The 14662-nt window shown below is 44.5% G+C and overlaps 2 protein-coding genes across 2 annotated transcripts; both read right to left on the bottom strand.

Annotated features, from left to right (window-relative positions):
* Positions 1–1967: 1967 nt before the first annotated feature.
* Positions 1968–6165, bottom strand: LOC147181036 (kelch-like protein 10). Its single transcript, XM_086080519.1, has 5 exons — positions 5999–6165; positions 5310–5793; positions 3033–3644; positions 2806–2955; positions 1968–2324 (listed from the first exon to the last, which is right to left on the bottom strand). Exons 1-5 carry the CDS (start codon positions 6148–6150, stop codon positions 1968–1970), a joined length of 1755 nt encoding a protein of 584 aa, XP_085936645.1. The 5' UTR covers positions 6151–6165.
* A 1601-nt stretch (positions 6166–7766) lies between these two features.
* LOC147181035 (kelch-like protein 10) lies at positions 7767–14422 on the bottom strand. Its single transcript, XM_086079795.1, has 5 exons — positions 14228–14422; positions 12789–13272; positions 8847–9458; positions 8615–8764; positions 7767–8129 (listed from the first exon to the last, which is right to left on the bottom strand). The coding sequence occupies exons 1-5, from the start codon at positions 14383–14385 to the stop codon at positions 7767–7769; spliced, it is 1767 nt and encodes a 588-aa protein (XP_085935921.1). The 5' UTR covers positions 14386–14422.
* Positions 14423–14662: the final 240 nt, after the last annotated feature.

Genomic DNA, 14662 nt, shown 5'->3' with positions numbered 1-14662 from the left:
TGTGTACTAAATCAAAATCTTTCCAGCACACTGAGTTTGAACGAGATCTTTGCAATGAGTACGAGATCTCTTTCATCTCGTGTCAATGCTGCCATTTCTATTAGTCTTTGCAACAAGTTCACGTGAAAATTCCTTTATATGCGATGGCTTTCCCGCAACGTGTTTGCCACGTGCAGTGCATTCGCACAGATTATCAATGCTTTCAAGCTATGCAATTGTCTTTATCCACAACGTTGACTGTAGCCTTGGCTCTTTCAATGTCACCTAAATCATCCTAATTGTTATCATCAGACCCTTTATCATCTTTGGGGTCCTTGCAGCGACAGTTTCATTGTTTTAGTTTTCTTCCCCTTGGCCTATGTTCTCATCAACAGCACCAATTTCTTTTTTTTCTTTTTAGAGCTCAGTATTGTTCATTCGGTAATTTTACCGATTTGACATGTCATCATCATTGCTTTCCTTTTTCTTTTCTTTTTTCTTTTGTATGTGGGTGAGTATGTGTATGTGCGTGCGTGCGTGCGTGTGAGTGTGTGTGTATTCATTAGTTCACCAAAAACCTATTAAAAAATCCCATACCGTTCACCTAAACCGAACACCGCCGTTAGGAGACCCGAGGAAGGACCAAAGAAAAGAAAGGAAAGTGAAATCCAGCACCGACCAGACACCACCCACCGGGCCACCAACCAGAGTCCTTCACCAACCCCAGAAACATCTAAATTCCAACAAAACAGGGAGACCTCAAGAGACCAAAGGAGAGACTGAGGAAAGGAAGGAAGGACAGACGAAGCAGAGTGAGATCCACAGACCTCCCCCGATTCAATGACCTGAGGAGGAAGCAGATTGTGTCTGAGTTTCGATAGATGCTGGTGTGGTGGATCTGGCATTGCATGAAAATCTCCACCAAAGAGGGGGGCCGTCGACTCCTGCCAAGACAGAGCAAGCGCAACATCTCAGGGCCCCCCAGGCCGCGGCAGCGCCAAAGGACGACCCCCGGGCCCCGCCGGGGCCACCGGCCGGAGAGCAAACCCAGGAGCAGGAGCGCCCCCCACCCCAACACAGCCCGCACCCCCAACCCAACGCAGCAGGACGGGGCACTGCAGGCCCGCCAGGCACCCCACCGGTCCACAGCCCCCGCTCCCCCCACGACCCCCCCATCCACCCCGCCATCCACCCAACCCAGCCCCAGCCGCCCCCAGGCCCCCAAACCCCAGACACCCAGCGTTCTTAGTGAAAGCTAACCCCTGTTACTGAGTCCGCCAGCTCGCCGACTGGCGAACTCTACCCCTAAACCTTGAATGTGACCCCACCCAGTGTATATACAAGTGTGTGTGTGTGGTGCATTAAAATTGGGAGCAGGTGAACTGGAGCAGAGGGAAATTATATCCCCACGCTCCGATCCACCCGCCTCCCAGGCATGTCAGTGAGTGTATGTGGTGCATTAAAAAAATAAATAGGAAGGGGGGGGGGATAATACATTAGTTGCAAGGCGTTTTTTCAATGCATTAAGGTAAGAAAAGCACATCAGCTACAACTTGGAAGTGATCTTTATTTTTCTGATATTTGAATCTGAAGAGTTTTTTTTATTTATTTACAGTCAATGCATTCTTGGCTCAAGCTCAAAACACGGCCGTGCAACTTACGATCGATACTGTGCTAAAGGGTCATATTGTGGTGTTTTTGGCTTTCACTGCTATGTGCTTTTAATGCATCAGGAACTCCAGCTTGTGTTTACCATTTACCATGCGGTTAGTTGTTTTAGTGTCTGCTCCATGCTCCTTGCAAGTGTTCATATTGTATTTATGTTTGGCTCTTTGTCCCGTACAATAAACAGCTGAAAGTGCACAAGTGACTGTGGCTTTCCTTCTTTTCTCACTTTAAACTCTGAAGTTAGGGCACTTGTAACTCAAGGCATCGCAGTAGCTTATTGACTCCCTGGAACTTTTCAGCATAATAATCCTTGGCTTGGTTTAGTCCACAATCTCCAGCATTTCATCTCCCAAATTTAGCAAAGGGAGATCGTTCCTGAGCATAGCATATTGGGTTATGTTGTGAAGTCCAGACATCACACAGCAAGTCAAACCACTTCGAGAGACCCCCATGTCACTGGCTGAAGACCACAGACCGGTGGTGAGGTCATAGAACTCCACCAGTTTGGTTGGGGAGACGCCGTTGTAACCCCCGACAACAATGAGGCGATCCTCAACAACTTCGATGCCAAAGTTGCTTCTGGGGGATTCCATGGGAGGCAGCATGATCCAGTTGTTGGTCAGGGAGTTGTAGGCCTCAGCACTCGCAAGACGGATGTCACCATCATAACCTCCAACCTTCAAGAGCACAATTAAGAGGGTGGTAGATTTTCAACACCAAAGCCACCAATCAAGTGTGTTTTGTAGTTATAGTGAACAGCAGCCACTTGCGCGCCTCTTTGCATTTGTTGTAATCTGCAGGCTATTTATTTGATGTGTATTGTGAGATGAATTTGAAATGTTTAAATGTTGTGGGCAGGGCTGTAAATTAACACCGGCCAACCCGCCAAATGCGGGTTAAAATTCATTTTGGCGGGTGATCATAAAAATGTATTAGCCAATTTGGCTGACGCATTTGCCAAATTGGCTAGTACATTTTTATGACCACTAATTTTAGACCGCATTTGGCGGGTTGGCCGGTGTTAATTTAAAGCCCTGGTTGTGGGCTCATAATCTGTTCTCAACCTTGAAAATTTTGAAATTTTTTAAGGGTGTGTCTATTACTAGCATATTTTTGCTTTTCGCGGCAGGGTTTACTGTATCATGCTATGCTACTTACTGCATAAACATGGTCAGCAAAGCCAATGACTCCGGTGCCGCTACGACGGCTGCTCATGGGGGGCATCACTGTCCACTCATCGGTCTCTGGGCTGTAATATTCTGCTGTTTGCAAGAACTCATTTCCATTAAAACCGCCACAAATGTACACCTGGAACCACATGAAGGTGACTAGCCGATTAAAGCAAGGTCAGCAAAATACAAATGTACCTTCCTGAGCTCAGCTACCTTGTCATTGAGAGTCGTGCAGCTAGCATCACTCCTCAGTTCGTGCATGCTGGCGATAAGAGTCCACTGATTGGTCTCAGGAGTGTAGTACTCCGCTGACTTTAGTCTCACACGTCCATCGTGGCCTCCGATTGCGTAGATGCACCCATTAAGGACTGTAACGCTCACATAGCATCGGCGGAAGTGCATGGGCGCCACTTCCCGCCAGGTGCGCGTGTTCAGATCAAAGCGGCTGACGGTGTTGTAGTGTTCCGCCCCGTCGAAACCTCCCAGACAGTAGATGGAGTCATTGAGAAAAACGGCACCGCAGTAAGAACGGGGTTGATCCATGTCATCTACCAGATAGCCCCAGCAGTTGGTGTGCACGTCGTACGCCTCTATGCGATGTGCAGCATTTCGGCCGTTGCGACCTCCGATGGCCATCAGGATGGTGGAAGGCAGGCGAGGACGGGCGACCAAGTTACAGAATCCAGACATGGAGTTGGCGGTCATGAGACCTATAATTTTGATAGCGAAAACCACCACCTCCAGGCATTCGTTGCTGTTCTGCACCAGCTGATTGGTCAGCACGTTAATGGTGATGAACTCCTGACTGGTTAGAGCCAGACGTACCTACAAGTGGTAAGAAGACACTAGTATATGTCATTAATTTGAGAATTCGGGGCAGTGTTCACCCAGCTATTGTGCTGTTTTGGTTTTGTTTGATGAAACCAAGATGAGACCAAGATCTTCAGGAGTTGAGACTAAACTTAGACTAAAACTATAGCTGAGGCAAAGTGAAGATCAAGATGTTGAGGGCTCGAGAAAGAAACAAACACCAAGGTTGGGTGAAAAGTCAAGGCCAAAACTTTTAGGGGTTGCAGTTGAACTAAACAAAGATAATAGCTGGTTGAGAAAAAAAAAAGAAGCGTAAGGCTACGTTCACACTGCAGGTCTTAATGCTCAATTTCGATTTTTTTGTGAAATACAATTTTTTTGAGTTGCGTTCACATTACCTATCAATTGCGACCTCAGTCTGTCTGCTGTTTGGACGTAATGCGTGCCCAAAGTGACCCGCATGCGCAGAAGAAGATACACCGTCACTCACAACGCTGTGTTTGCGGAAGTAAATACGTATGGTCCAGCATGTCAGGGCCACGGACTTATATAAGTCCGTCGTCAGGGCTCATATTTTTACCATCTCATATCTACAGAGGAGTGATGCAGGACAAGGTAGAAATAATATTTTGTGAAAATGAGGCGAGCCTGTTCGAGTGCCTCATCTCATGGAGATCTCTCCTTTTTCCCCCTCCCTAACGATGACGTCATGTCATTGCCACACGTAATAAATTAGCCATCTGCGTGGCTAAATTACTGATACCACCACAAATGTCATCTTTATACTTCATGTTTCAAGTGGGATTAAATTAAAGTCAAATATAAAGTCACAACTGTTACCCGAAACAACTTTGCTGATTCACGTACGTCTCCCGAGCCGTGCGGACCTCGCGGATGCGTCAAGCATAAATCATGCTTAATCCCCCCGCCCGCATGGAGGGCATATTGGAGTTTTGATGACACCAAGGTCGGATATATGCGACCTGGCTGTTCATTCGGATACGTATCCAATCTAGGACCACATATGAAAGTGATCCAGGTCGGATATGAAAAAATCGGAATTGAGCCGTTCAGACTGACATAAAAAAAAGTCCGATACAGGTCGCATTTGGGCAAAAAAATCAGATCTGGGTCGCATTTACCTGCAGTGTGAACGTAGCCTAAGATATTAAGGAATTGAGAATGTGGAGACCCAAAACAAAACAGGTAGAGACAAATTAAGACCAAGATTTTGCATGGCTTGAGACCGAGCTGGGACTAAGACCAAAGTACGTTGAAAGTAGTCAAGATGAAGACTTTAAGGGGTTGAGTTTAAGACCAAATTGAAGTTGAGAGCAAAATCAGGTTAAGGCTCATAGAAATCTACAAAAGATAAAATCGATTTTCAATTACATCCATAAATGTATGCAGTTTATAGGTAAAGCCTTGCTGTATCTGAAATGTTAGTGTTGACGAGGTCTTGACTGGTCCCCCATGTCTGAGTCCATTAGGCCAAATTAAAATGTGATTGGGATGACACCATGAGTCATGCTTTATGACCAAGACGAACCTCATGTACTTACAACCCTAGTAAAGATCCGGTGTTCTTGTTCATTACAGGCCTCATACCATAACAAACAAATTATTCAGCATATTGAAACTACACCGCAGGTTCCCAACATGTCAAAGGGGTTGACTTACTTTTGCGAGTAGCAGAGCCACATTTTCTCCTCGTTCTTGAGGGGCATGTGCAATCCAGTGGAGTATGGCCTCGTAAACAGTGTTCTCCTTTTTCACAATCAGGTCATCCCGGTCCAGGATGTCACAGAAGTCCATGATGGAGAGTTGCCACAACTCATCCGACGTGGCGACTTCCTCAAAGTGGTATAGGATGTACTGGTGGGCATTGTCCTCCAGCTCCGGAGCATAGAAGTTCTTTGTGAACTGCCAGATGCCAATGCAGTTCTCTGGGCAGAGCCTCTCTATTAGAAATGTGCAGCAGGATCGAACAATGCCAATGACGTTGAATTTATCGGCCGCTAGCAACAAGTCCTGTACGTTGTCCTCTGTCACAGACACGGAACTGGTGTACGCGAAGTCAATGAATGACTGCATTAACGGAGCAGTCAGACCATGTATGGTGTAGACCCTCTGGTCTGGGGAGGACCAACGTAGAAAGAGGGCTCTGAAAAGGAGAGACAGAATATTTTTTTTACTTTTCTTCCAGGGTAGATAGCAGAGGTGGGAGGAAGTCTCAAGTTAGTCAAGTTGAGTCACGTTTTTTGCCAAGCAAGCCTTAATATTGTTGACTTCAGTCTGATCCGAGTCAAGTCATGTGACTCAAGTCCCACACTACTGTTAAATACTCATGTGATATTAGAGTAACTCACCCAAAGTACTGGCTGCAATTGCACAAGATGATCTTATGGATGTGAAACTCAACTTTATCGACCGTAATGACGGCATCGCTCAGTTGTCTCGTTAGGCGTAGTTGGTTGTACACGGAGCCAGACTTGTATGGCAATTGTCCATCATAACTCATCTTGAATTTGTTGCCATGTCTTCAACACTTTCGACTTCTGTCGAAGCCTCAGTGGGAGTCACGTAGTGAAGCATAGAAGGTTGTAGGTGGGGGGGGGGGAGTCCTCTGCGATTACATCATGGTAGCGTTCTATGTCAAAAGCCAGGTTGACCATCTGCGGTGACATCATCCACATCATCAAGGCCTCCGAGCTTTACATTTAAAGCAAACATCACTGGGTTCAACTTTTAAAACTCCCAATAATATTGCATTTTGAATACCATAATAACCACATCCTTTATTCGGTCGCACCCCAAAAGACATTATTCCTAGCCAAAAAAATGAGCTACGAGCATTAGAATTTGGGTTGCCAGAGTTGCCACCTTATCCATAGATGTAGGTAAGGTCAGGGTCTAAAGACCTGGAGTTGGATTAAGACATGTTAAAGCCAACCAATGTGGAATCTCTAGACCAGGGGTGGCCAAGTTCGGTCCTCGAGAGCCACTATCCAGCCTGTTTTCCATGTTTCTCTCCACTAAAACGCCTGATTCATGATCAGGATCGTTATCAGGCTTCTGCAAAGCGTGCTGATGAGCTCATCATTAAATTCAGCTGCGCTGAAGGAGGGAGACATGGAAAACAGGCAGGATAGGGACTCTCGAGGACCGAACTTGGCCACCCTTGCTCTAGACTCTAAAACTAACCATTCTTAATATTAAATTTCCAATACCATCTATACCTTGTCCTGTATCAGTCTTACTCATAAGATGTTAGTCCCATCAAAAAGTTAGTTAAGAATGTCAGAATTTGTGTTGTCACCTATTCACTAGCAACCCTGCCATTTGCAATTCACATTTGGCATCTATAGCCGTCAATGGTTATGAATGAGTCACCATAGATGTGGTCAACGAGTGTCTCTGGACCTGGAGTTGGAATGACACATTTTCAGCACCACCTTTGTGGAAATTGCAGGCAAGCATTGACGGTGGTAGCTTAAGACCCCTTGATGGAGCCCCAAACCCCAGCACAATATCTTCCTCCTTGTCATTGTCAATGGCAGACAGCTGCCACAACCACAGTCCTCCCCCTATATGCCAGCATCGCCAAAGTTTAACCTAATCTAAACTTTACTTAAAATACAAATGAGAACAAGGAGGTTTTGCCTTTCGTCTAAGGATTCATCAGTTCATGCAACAAGGCTTGGGTAGGACTGCACCAGCCTGAGTTGATGTGGAAAACCCAACTGCTTTTGCTCCGAGATGGAGGCAAGCCCCATCACTACAAATGGTAACATTCTTTTGTGATGCAAAACCAACGTCGTTGTGGTCATGATGTGATGTGCAAACAGTTTCGGCTTGAATCCCTCAGTTCAGCAAAGGGCGAAAATACATAATAAATTAATTGTATTTTAACCTTTCACAAAAGCACAAAAACATATCTCCAAAAAATAGTTTATTGACCCCAGGTGAGATTTTTGTCTAGATTGTTCAGTGCATCAGAGAGAATCACAAAATAAATAAATAAAAGTAGGACTCAGCATATTTTTAAGTAATTACTTTTTTATTTATTTATTATTTTTCCCTCTTGGTCATGAAAACGTTTTCAGTTGGGTTCTCGGGGCAGTTGACACTTCACGTTTAGACATCCTCATCCATTCCTGTCATATCGTCTTCCAGGAAGAGCAAGGGCAAATCATTTCGAATGATAGCACATTGGGTCATGTTGCAGAGTCCGGTCATCACGCAACAAGTCAGACCGCTCCGGGAAATCCGCATGTCACTGGCTGGAGACCAGAGACCGGTCGTTAGGTCATAGTACTCCACGTGGCTGGTCGTGGAGACGCCGTTGTAACCCCCAGCGACAATGAGACAATCCTCCACTACTTCGATACCAAAGTTGCTTCGGGGGCATTGCATGGGGGGCAACACGATCCAGTTGTTAGTTCGAGGGTTGTAGGCCTCGGCACTGGTCAGACGGACTTCACCATCGTAACCGCCAACCTTTAGGAACAGACGCTTCATTAATCTTATCACCACTGAAAGAACACTTGAGGCAGAGGTTGGGTGTTTATTGTTCAGTACAACGTGATTCAATTGGTTAAAAATACATCCATTCGTAATATTACATAACTGTTCTAATTATGCAGAAAACTGTCCAAAACATGTGTGACGATATACTTGTAAAATGTAAATGAAATTAGTTTAATAATTTATTTAAAAAATGCATATCCAATTTTGAAATCTTTGTGACTTAAAAATGTCCAAAAACTTCCCAAAATTGTGTCGGAAAATGTGATGAAAATTACCCAAAATGTTGTGGTGGTAATTTACCAAAGTTGACCCAAAATGTGTGGTCAACATTTTGTGGACCGAGATTTGTGTTCAAAAGTATTTCAGAAATGCTTTGATCACAAAATATTTGGTGACATATTTTTGGCCACAACATTTTTTTGACTTACACATTTTATGTTTCACACTGTACTCACTGCGTATACATGGTCAGCAAAACCAATGACTCCAACGCCACTGCGACGGCTGCTCATTGGGGTCATCATTGTCCACTCGTTGGTTTCTGGGCTGTAATATTCAGCTGTTTGTAAGGGCTCGTTTCCATTAAAGCCGCCGCAAATGTAAATCTGGAATCACATTGTGTGGGGGGTGGCTGATGAATTCAAGTAGACTTGATTAGCAAGACATCCACATTCAGGTTCCACCCACCTTGTCATTAAGGGTGGTGCAGCTTGCATCGCTCCTTTGTTCGTGCATACTGGTAATAAGAGTCCACTGATTGGTCTCGGGCGTGTAGTACTCCGCTGTCTTAAGTCTAACATGTCCATCATAGCCCCCTAATGCAAAGATGCAACCATTTAGCACCGTGACACTCACATAGCATCGGCGAGAGTGCATGGGCGCCACTTCCTGCCTGGTGCGCGTTTTTAGGTCAAAGCGGCTGACGGTGTTGTAGTGTTCCGTGCCATCAAAGCCGCCCAGACAGTAGATGGCGTCATTGAGAAAGATGGCGCCGCAGTACGCTCGAGGTTGGTCCATATTATCAAACAGGTAGTCCCAACAATTGGCGTGGACGTCATATACTTCGATGCACTCGGTGGCGCTTGGGCCGCTCCAGCCGCCAATGGCCAGCAGGATAGCAGAAGGCAGGCGAGGACGGGCCACCAAGTTGCAATATGCAGACACGGAGGTTGCCGCCATGTGATTAATCACGCGTGACGCAAAGTTGACCATCTCCAGGCATTCACGGCTGTTCTGCACCAGCTGGTTAGTCAGCACGTTGATGGTGATGTACTCCTGACTGGTCTGTGCAAGACGGACCTACACAAGTGGCAAGAAGATTGTTTTGATTGTCACAAAAGTGTGAATCAACTTAAACTTGAGAATATGAAGAATTTGTTAATGAGGGTGCATGGTCATTTATTCCACGAATTGGACTAAGAAAGGAAGGTTGTTCGGCGCAAAGTTATTACCAGGTGTTCTGACAAGTTTTTGATGGTGGAATCAATTGTTTGGCATCAGCTTGTTAACAGGGCTGGGGTTATAACAGTTGATCAACGAAGTTGTCGAGTAGATTGGATTATTTGGTAAATTTGTCAACTTGGTTATCAGTAGATTGGCGGTGTTGAGAAGTGGTGTTGCAATTGGTGTTTGAGCAAAGTTGTCGCTGGGGGAAGTTGTTGAAATTGTCGACAGAGGGATCGGTTGTTCAGCAAAGTTGTGGATGGGGAATTGTCAAGGGGTGTTTGCGAATAATAACCTTGCCAGCACACTGAATACTCGCGATATTTGTTCACAAATACTACGAGAATACTGTAAATCTGCTTATACGTTCGCAATCGACCTTTTTTTAGGTCGGACCAATCAGTCATTGTTTAGGGTGGGACAAAACGCGTTTTTTTTCTCAAACTATAATCAGGCACCAAAATCTGAAACCGTTGTACCACTAGAAGCGGCATCTTATGCACGTTTGTTTTGACCAATCAAGGCAACGGATGAAAATGTCATCTTCGGTCTCATCTTATAACTTTGCTCCGCCAGATGAATTCTTGCAGTATTTGTAAGTTCACAAACTGCGGAGAATACATCTTGTACCGAGCCCGTTGATTTTCATCGATCCGAACCAGTGGTGGTTCGGACCAATCAGATTGACATTGTGTTTGGGGCGGGATATGCAGCTGTGACGAAACCAGGAAGCGCCGATGCCGGGCAAAACAAACAAACTTAACATAGACGAATAGACGCTGTAATTAATTCTGTTCTCGCAGGATTGCTCACCGTTGCACAAAGCGCCTCTCGCTGTTCAACATTCAACAAGGAAACAGTAATTCTGCAAGAACAGAATTAATTGCAGCATCTTAGGTTTGATGAAAATCAACGGGCTAGGTACAAGATGTATTCTCCGCAGTTTGTCTGGCAGAGCAAAGTTATAAGATGAGACCGAAGACGACATTTTCATCCGTTGCCGTGATTGGTCAAAACAAACGTGCATAAGATGCCGCTTCTAGGGGTACAACGGTTTCAAATTTTGGTGCCTGATTATAGTCTGAGAAAAAAAAACGTGGTTTTACGGTTATTCTTATAGACAAAAAAATCACATGAGCATTCTTTGAAAATGTTTATTTTTAACAACAATAAATAACTCAAAATAAATAAAGTTGTTGCCTTTTAAAACAAAAATAGCACACAAATAAGTTTAAAAAAAAGAAAAAAAAAGAAATATAGTTTCAGAACTTGAAAAGCTCAAATTGGCTTTAACTTTAGATTTATTTTAACAAAGTGAAAATAAATAACTGAATAACAAAATATAAAGTAGCTGCCATTTAAAACACTTAACAGTGAAACAACATATTAGGTATGTATTTCCCTTCTGAAAAACAAACTCTGCTCTCATCTCGCGAGCACAATACTGTATATACTATAGGCACGTACAGATTAGACATTAGGCTCGTAGGCTCTTAAAATAGGCGCTGGGCACTATGTATAACAAGTGGATGGTATGTACCCTCTTTTTCTTTCATTTAAAAAAAAATATTTTTCTTTCATCTTTCAATTTCTTTCCATTTCAATCATACTTAAAGGTGAAATATTCGTCCACAGCCTTTAAACTGGCGATTTCTGCATTTTACCGCTACACATGTAGGCATTTTGCAGCCAAATGCGTATGCCGAGATACGTTTCTTGGGAGTCCCAAGATGGCGGCCCAGCTAATTTTAAAAGTCTCGGCCTATGGCCTATCGAGTAAGGCACAGCCCTGTGTTGTTGTGTGCCTGCTAAATAGGTCGTGTGGAAACAGAAGAGCTATGAACTATGCTGCATGGCGTATTTTGCGCCGCATGTGAGTTTAAACTGATGGATTGTTGTGAGTGGAAATAACCGGTGTTGTTGAACGGCTGCAGTTATATAATCCTGATGATTAAAAACCACGGTTAATCGTAAAACCGGTTAATAGCTGCACCCCTAGCTGCATTGTCCAATCAGCTCGAAGTATTGTACAGCAAATCCCTCCTTTCCCGAAGTCCCTTGAGTGAATCACAATTATCAATCTGGCTTGTGAGGTTATGCGAGTAATTGTTAAGCAGAGTTGTCAAGCAAGTTGTTGGCAGGGGTCTGATGGGTTGTTTGCAACAAACATTTGACAGGGTGTTGTTATTAGTTGTTCAGTTGTGAACTGAGGCAGGGCCGGAGTAGGACTAATTTTCAGCCCTGGCGTTTCAGGACTAACTAGATGCCCAAGCCACCTCATCTGACTCCTCTCAACATGGAGGAGCAGTGGCTCGACTCTGAGACCCTACCAGATGACCTAGCTACTCACCCTATCGCTAACCGTGCAGGGGAAATTCATTTCAGCCACTTGTCTCCAGGATTTAGTTCTTTCAGTCACAACCCACAGCTCGTGACCCTAAGTGAGGGTAGGAACGTAGATCGACTGTTAAATCAAGAGCTTCACCTTTCGGCCCGGCTCCTTCTTTACCACAACGGACCAATACAGAGTCTGCATCACAGCAAACGCTGCACCGATCCGCTTGTCGATCTCCGCTACATCCTAACTTCACTAGTGAACAAGAACCCAAGATACTTGAACTTGGGGCAGGATCTCATCCCAGACCTGAAGAGAGCATGCCACCCTTTTCCAACTGAGGACCATTTGTACAGACAGTGTCTAATAAAGTTACAGTGTCATTGGTTCTAGTCCTGTATTAAATTATTGCCACTTTTGGTATTAAGTTACTGTGCCTTGGTGTCACCCGAAGGTAGGCAGTCAGTGTTACGTAGAATATAATGTCCTGTCATAGTTGGTTTCAAGTGTCCTAGAGGCACTGTATTTGCTGATTTCAAAATGGCTACACAGGCCGAAAGAAACTAATGGGCAGGCTGGAGTAGCGGCTTGAACAGAGTATATTGCAGCCCAGCCCAGCTCAGCGTCAATTGCCCAGAATGTCCAGATACTCACTCCGGGCCTGACCAGAGGTGTCAAATCCAGGTCCAGAAAGTTGCTTTTCTGGAAGCTCGTTTACCTGCCGGTTGAGTAGAAACACCTGTGGCTAAAGACAAACTGTGGCAGGGTTTTTACTTTCCGGTCCTGGATTTGACACTTCTGGGCCTGAATGGGGATATTGATTGTTGAGCATTAATATAACTGCAACTTACCTTGGCCAGAAGTATCGGCATGTTTCTGCCCCGCTCCCATGGCTCATGTGCAATCCAATGCAGAATGGCCTCATAAACGATGTTTTCCTTTTTCACGATCAGGTCGTCTCTGTCGAGCATGTCACTGAAATCTTGCATAGAGAGCTGCCACAACTCGTCCGTCGAAGCGACCTCCTCAAAGTGGTATAACATATATTGGTAGGCATTTATCTGCAGCTGTGGGGTGTGGCAGCTCCTCGTGAACTGCCAGATGCCGATGCAGTTCTCCGGGCAGAGCTGCTCTGTTAGAAACGTGCAGCAGATTTCGACGACGCCTATGACGTTAAACTTATCAGCGGCTATCAACAAGTCCTTGACATTGTCCTCTGTCACCAATATACAGCTGGTGTATGCAAAATCAATGAAGAGCTGCATTAATTGAGCTGTAAGACCTTGTATGGCATAGACCTTCTGGTCTGGGGTGGACCAACGCAGAAAGAGGGCTCTGAACATTGGGAACACAGAGAGAAGATTTCAATATTTCTTTCATACAAAAACGTACAAATGACCGACAACCAGGGTTCTCAAATTTGAGGCATTGAGAGACACCTTTCCAAGCACTCCTTTCCTCACACCTGTAACTACCACATCTTCCCCTAAATGCCAAAGGATTTAAAAAGTTGTAATGTTCCGATAATAAATTGATGCATTTTGGGGGATTGTGAATGTAGAGTTTGAATGTTATAAGAATATCCATTCATCTATTTTCCAAAACGTGCTGGAGCCCATCCCCACTGTATATGGGTGGTAGGCGGGATATGCAAGCTGAACACCTAAAGTCCTATTTTACAAAGTGAATTTCATGGGTCACATAAAAAAATAAAAAATCTGTAATATTATACTTTTTATTCTGGAAGAACACCCTTAAGCCCGTATCCCACTGAGGGGGTAAACGTTTGCGAGTGTTTGCGAAGGTAAAGAATGATTTCTCGTCTCGTTTGTTCAAGGTCACAAATGTTTGCCAGATATTCGCTAGACTTTCTCCATGTTTTTTTTTTTTGTCACTTGGAAATTTTGACCTTGATCAGAACATGTTGAGACGAAAAAGACCATTAAAACTGTTGGTAAAGACTGTTGGTAAAACTGTCTAGTGGACATTTAGTGAATGTTTGAGGGGGAAAAAAGTTTGACTTTATTCCTGTAATACACTTTTTGTATGTTGTCAAATTGATGTGGCATGTTACTCAGATGTCAACTCAGGGCTTGGTCTAAAGTTAATTAGAAGGAATAATTGCTTTCCTGTGTCTGTCCCTCCGACCCCAATTTGACAGCCACTGCGTTAACATACAATAATTTGAATATTTCAAGTATCAAGTCACAACACACTGACAGCAGTTGTTTTTTCAGCTCTACAATTCTTTACTAAGACCAGATCTTTTACTGGTGCGTTCCCCACTCACCCAAAGTACGGGCTGCAGTTGCACATGATGATCTTATGGACGTGAAACTCCACATGGTCAACTACGATAAGTGCGTCGCTGAGTCCTCGGCTCTGTCGCAGCTCTTCGTACACATATTCCACGCACTTGCTTGCAAGTCTACCATCCACGCAATTCATCTTGAATTTTGACCATTTCGTTACTCTTTGGAGTACTGCCGAGTCGCGGCACAAATGAGCTGCAGCAAAGGGGCTGTGTGGGGCGCGGCGGGTTTGGGTCATGCCATTACATCACAATGAGGTCCTGTGTCAAAAGCTACCCGACGCATCATCAAAGCGCCCGCACGTTAGAATTAAGGAAAACATCACTGGTCCACAATTCTTTTATCCCCAAAATCACAAACATTTGTAATAAACTCAAGCTAAAGAAGACTGCAAAAGTTGAACTGAGTCTCAA

Source organism: Leptonotus elevatus, chromosome 1, assembly GCF_054856555.1.
Source record: "Leptonotus elevatus isolate MCC_2025b chromosome 1, RoL_Lele_1.0, whole genome shotgun sequence".
Classification (NCBI taxonomy): Eukaryota; Metazoa; Chordata; class Actinopteri; order Syngnathiformes; family Syngnathidae; genus Leptonotus; species Leptonotus elevatus.
Note: the sequence above shows the minus strand (reverse complement) of the source record. Positions and strands in the feature narration are given on the sequence as shown.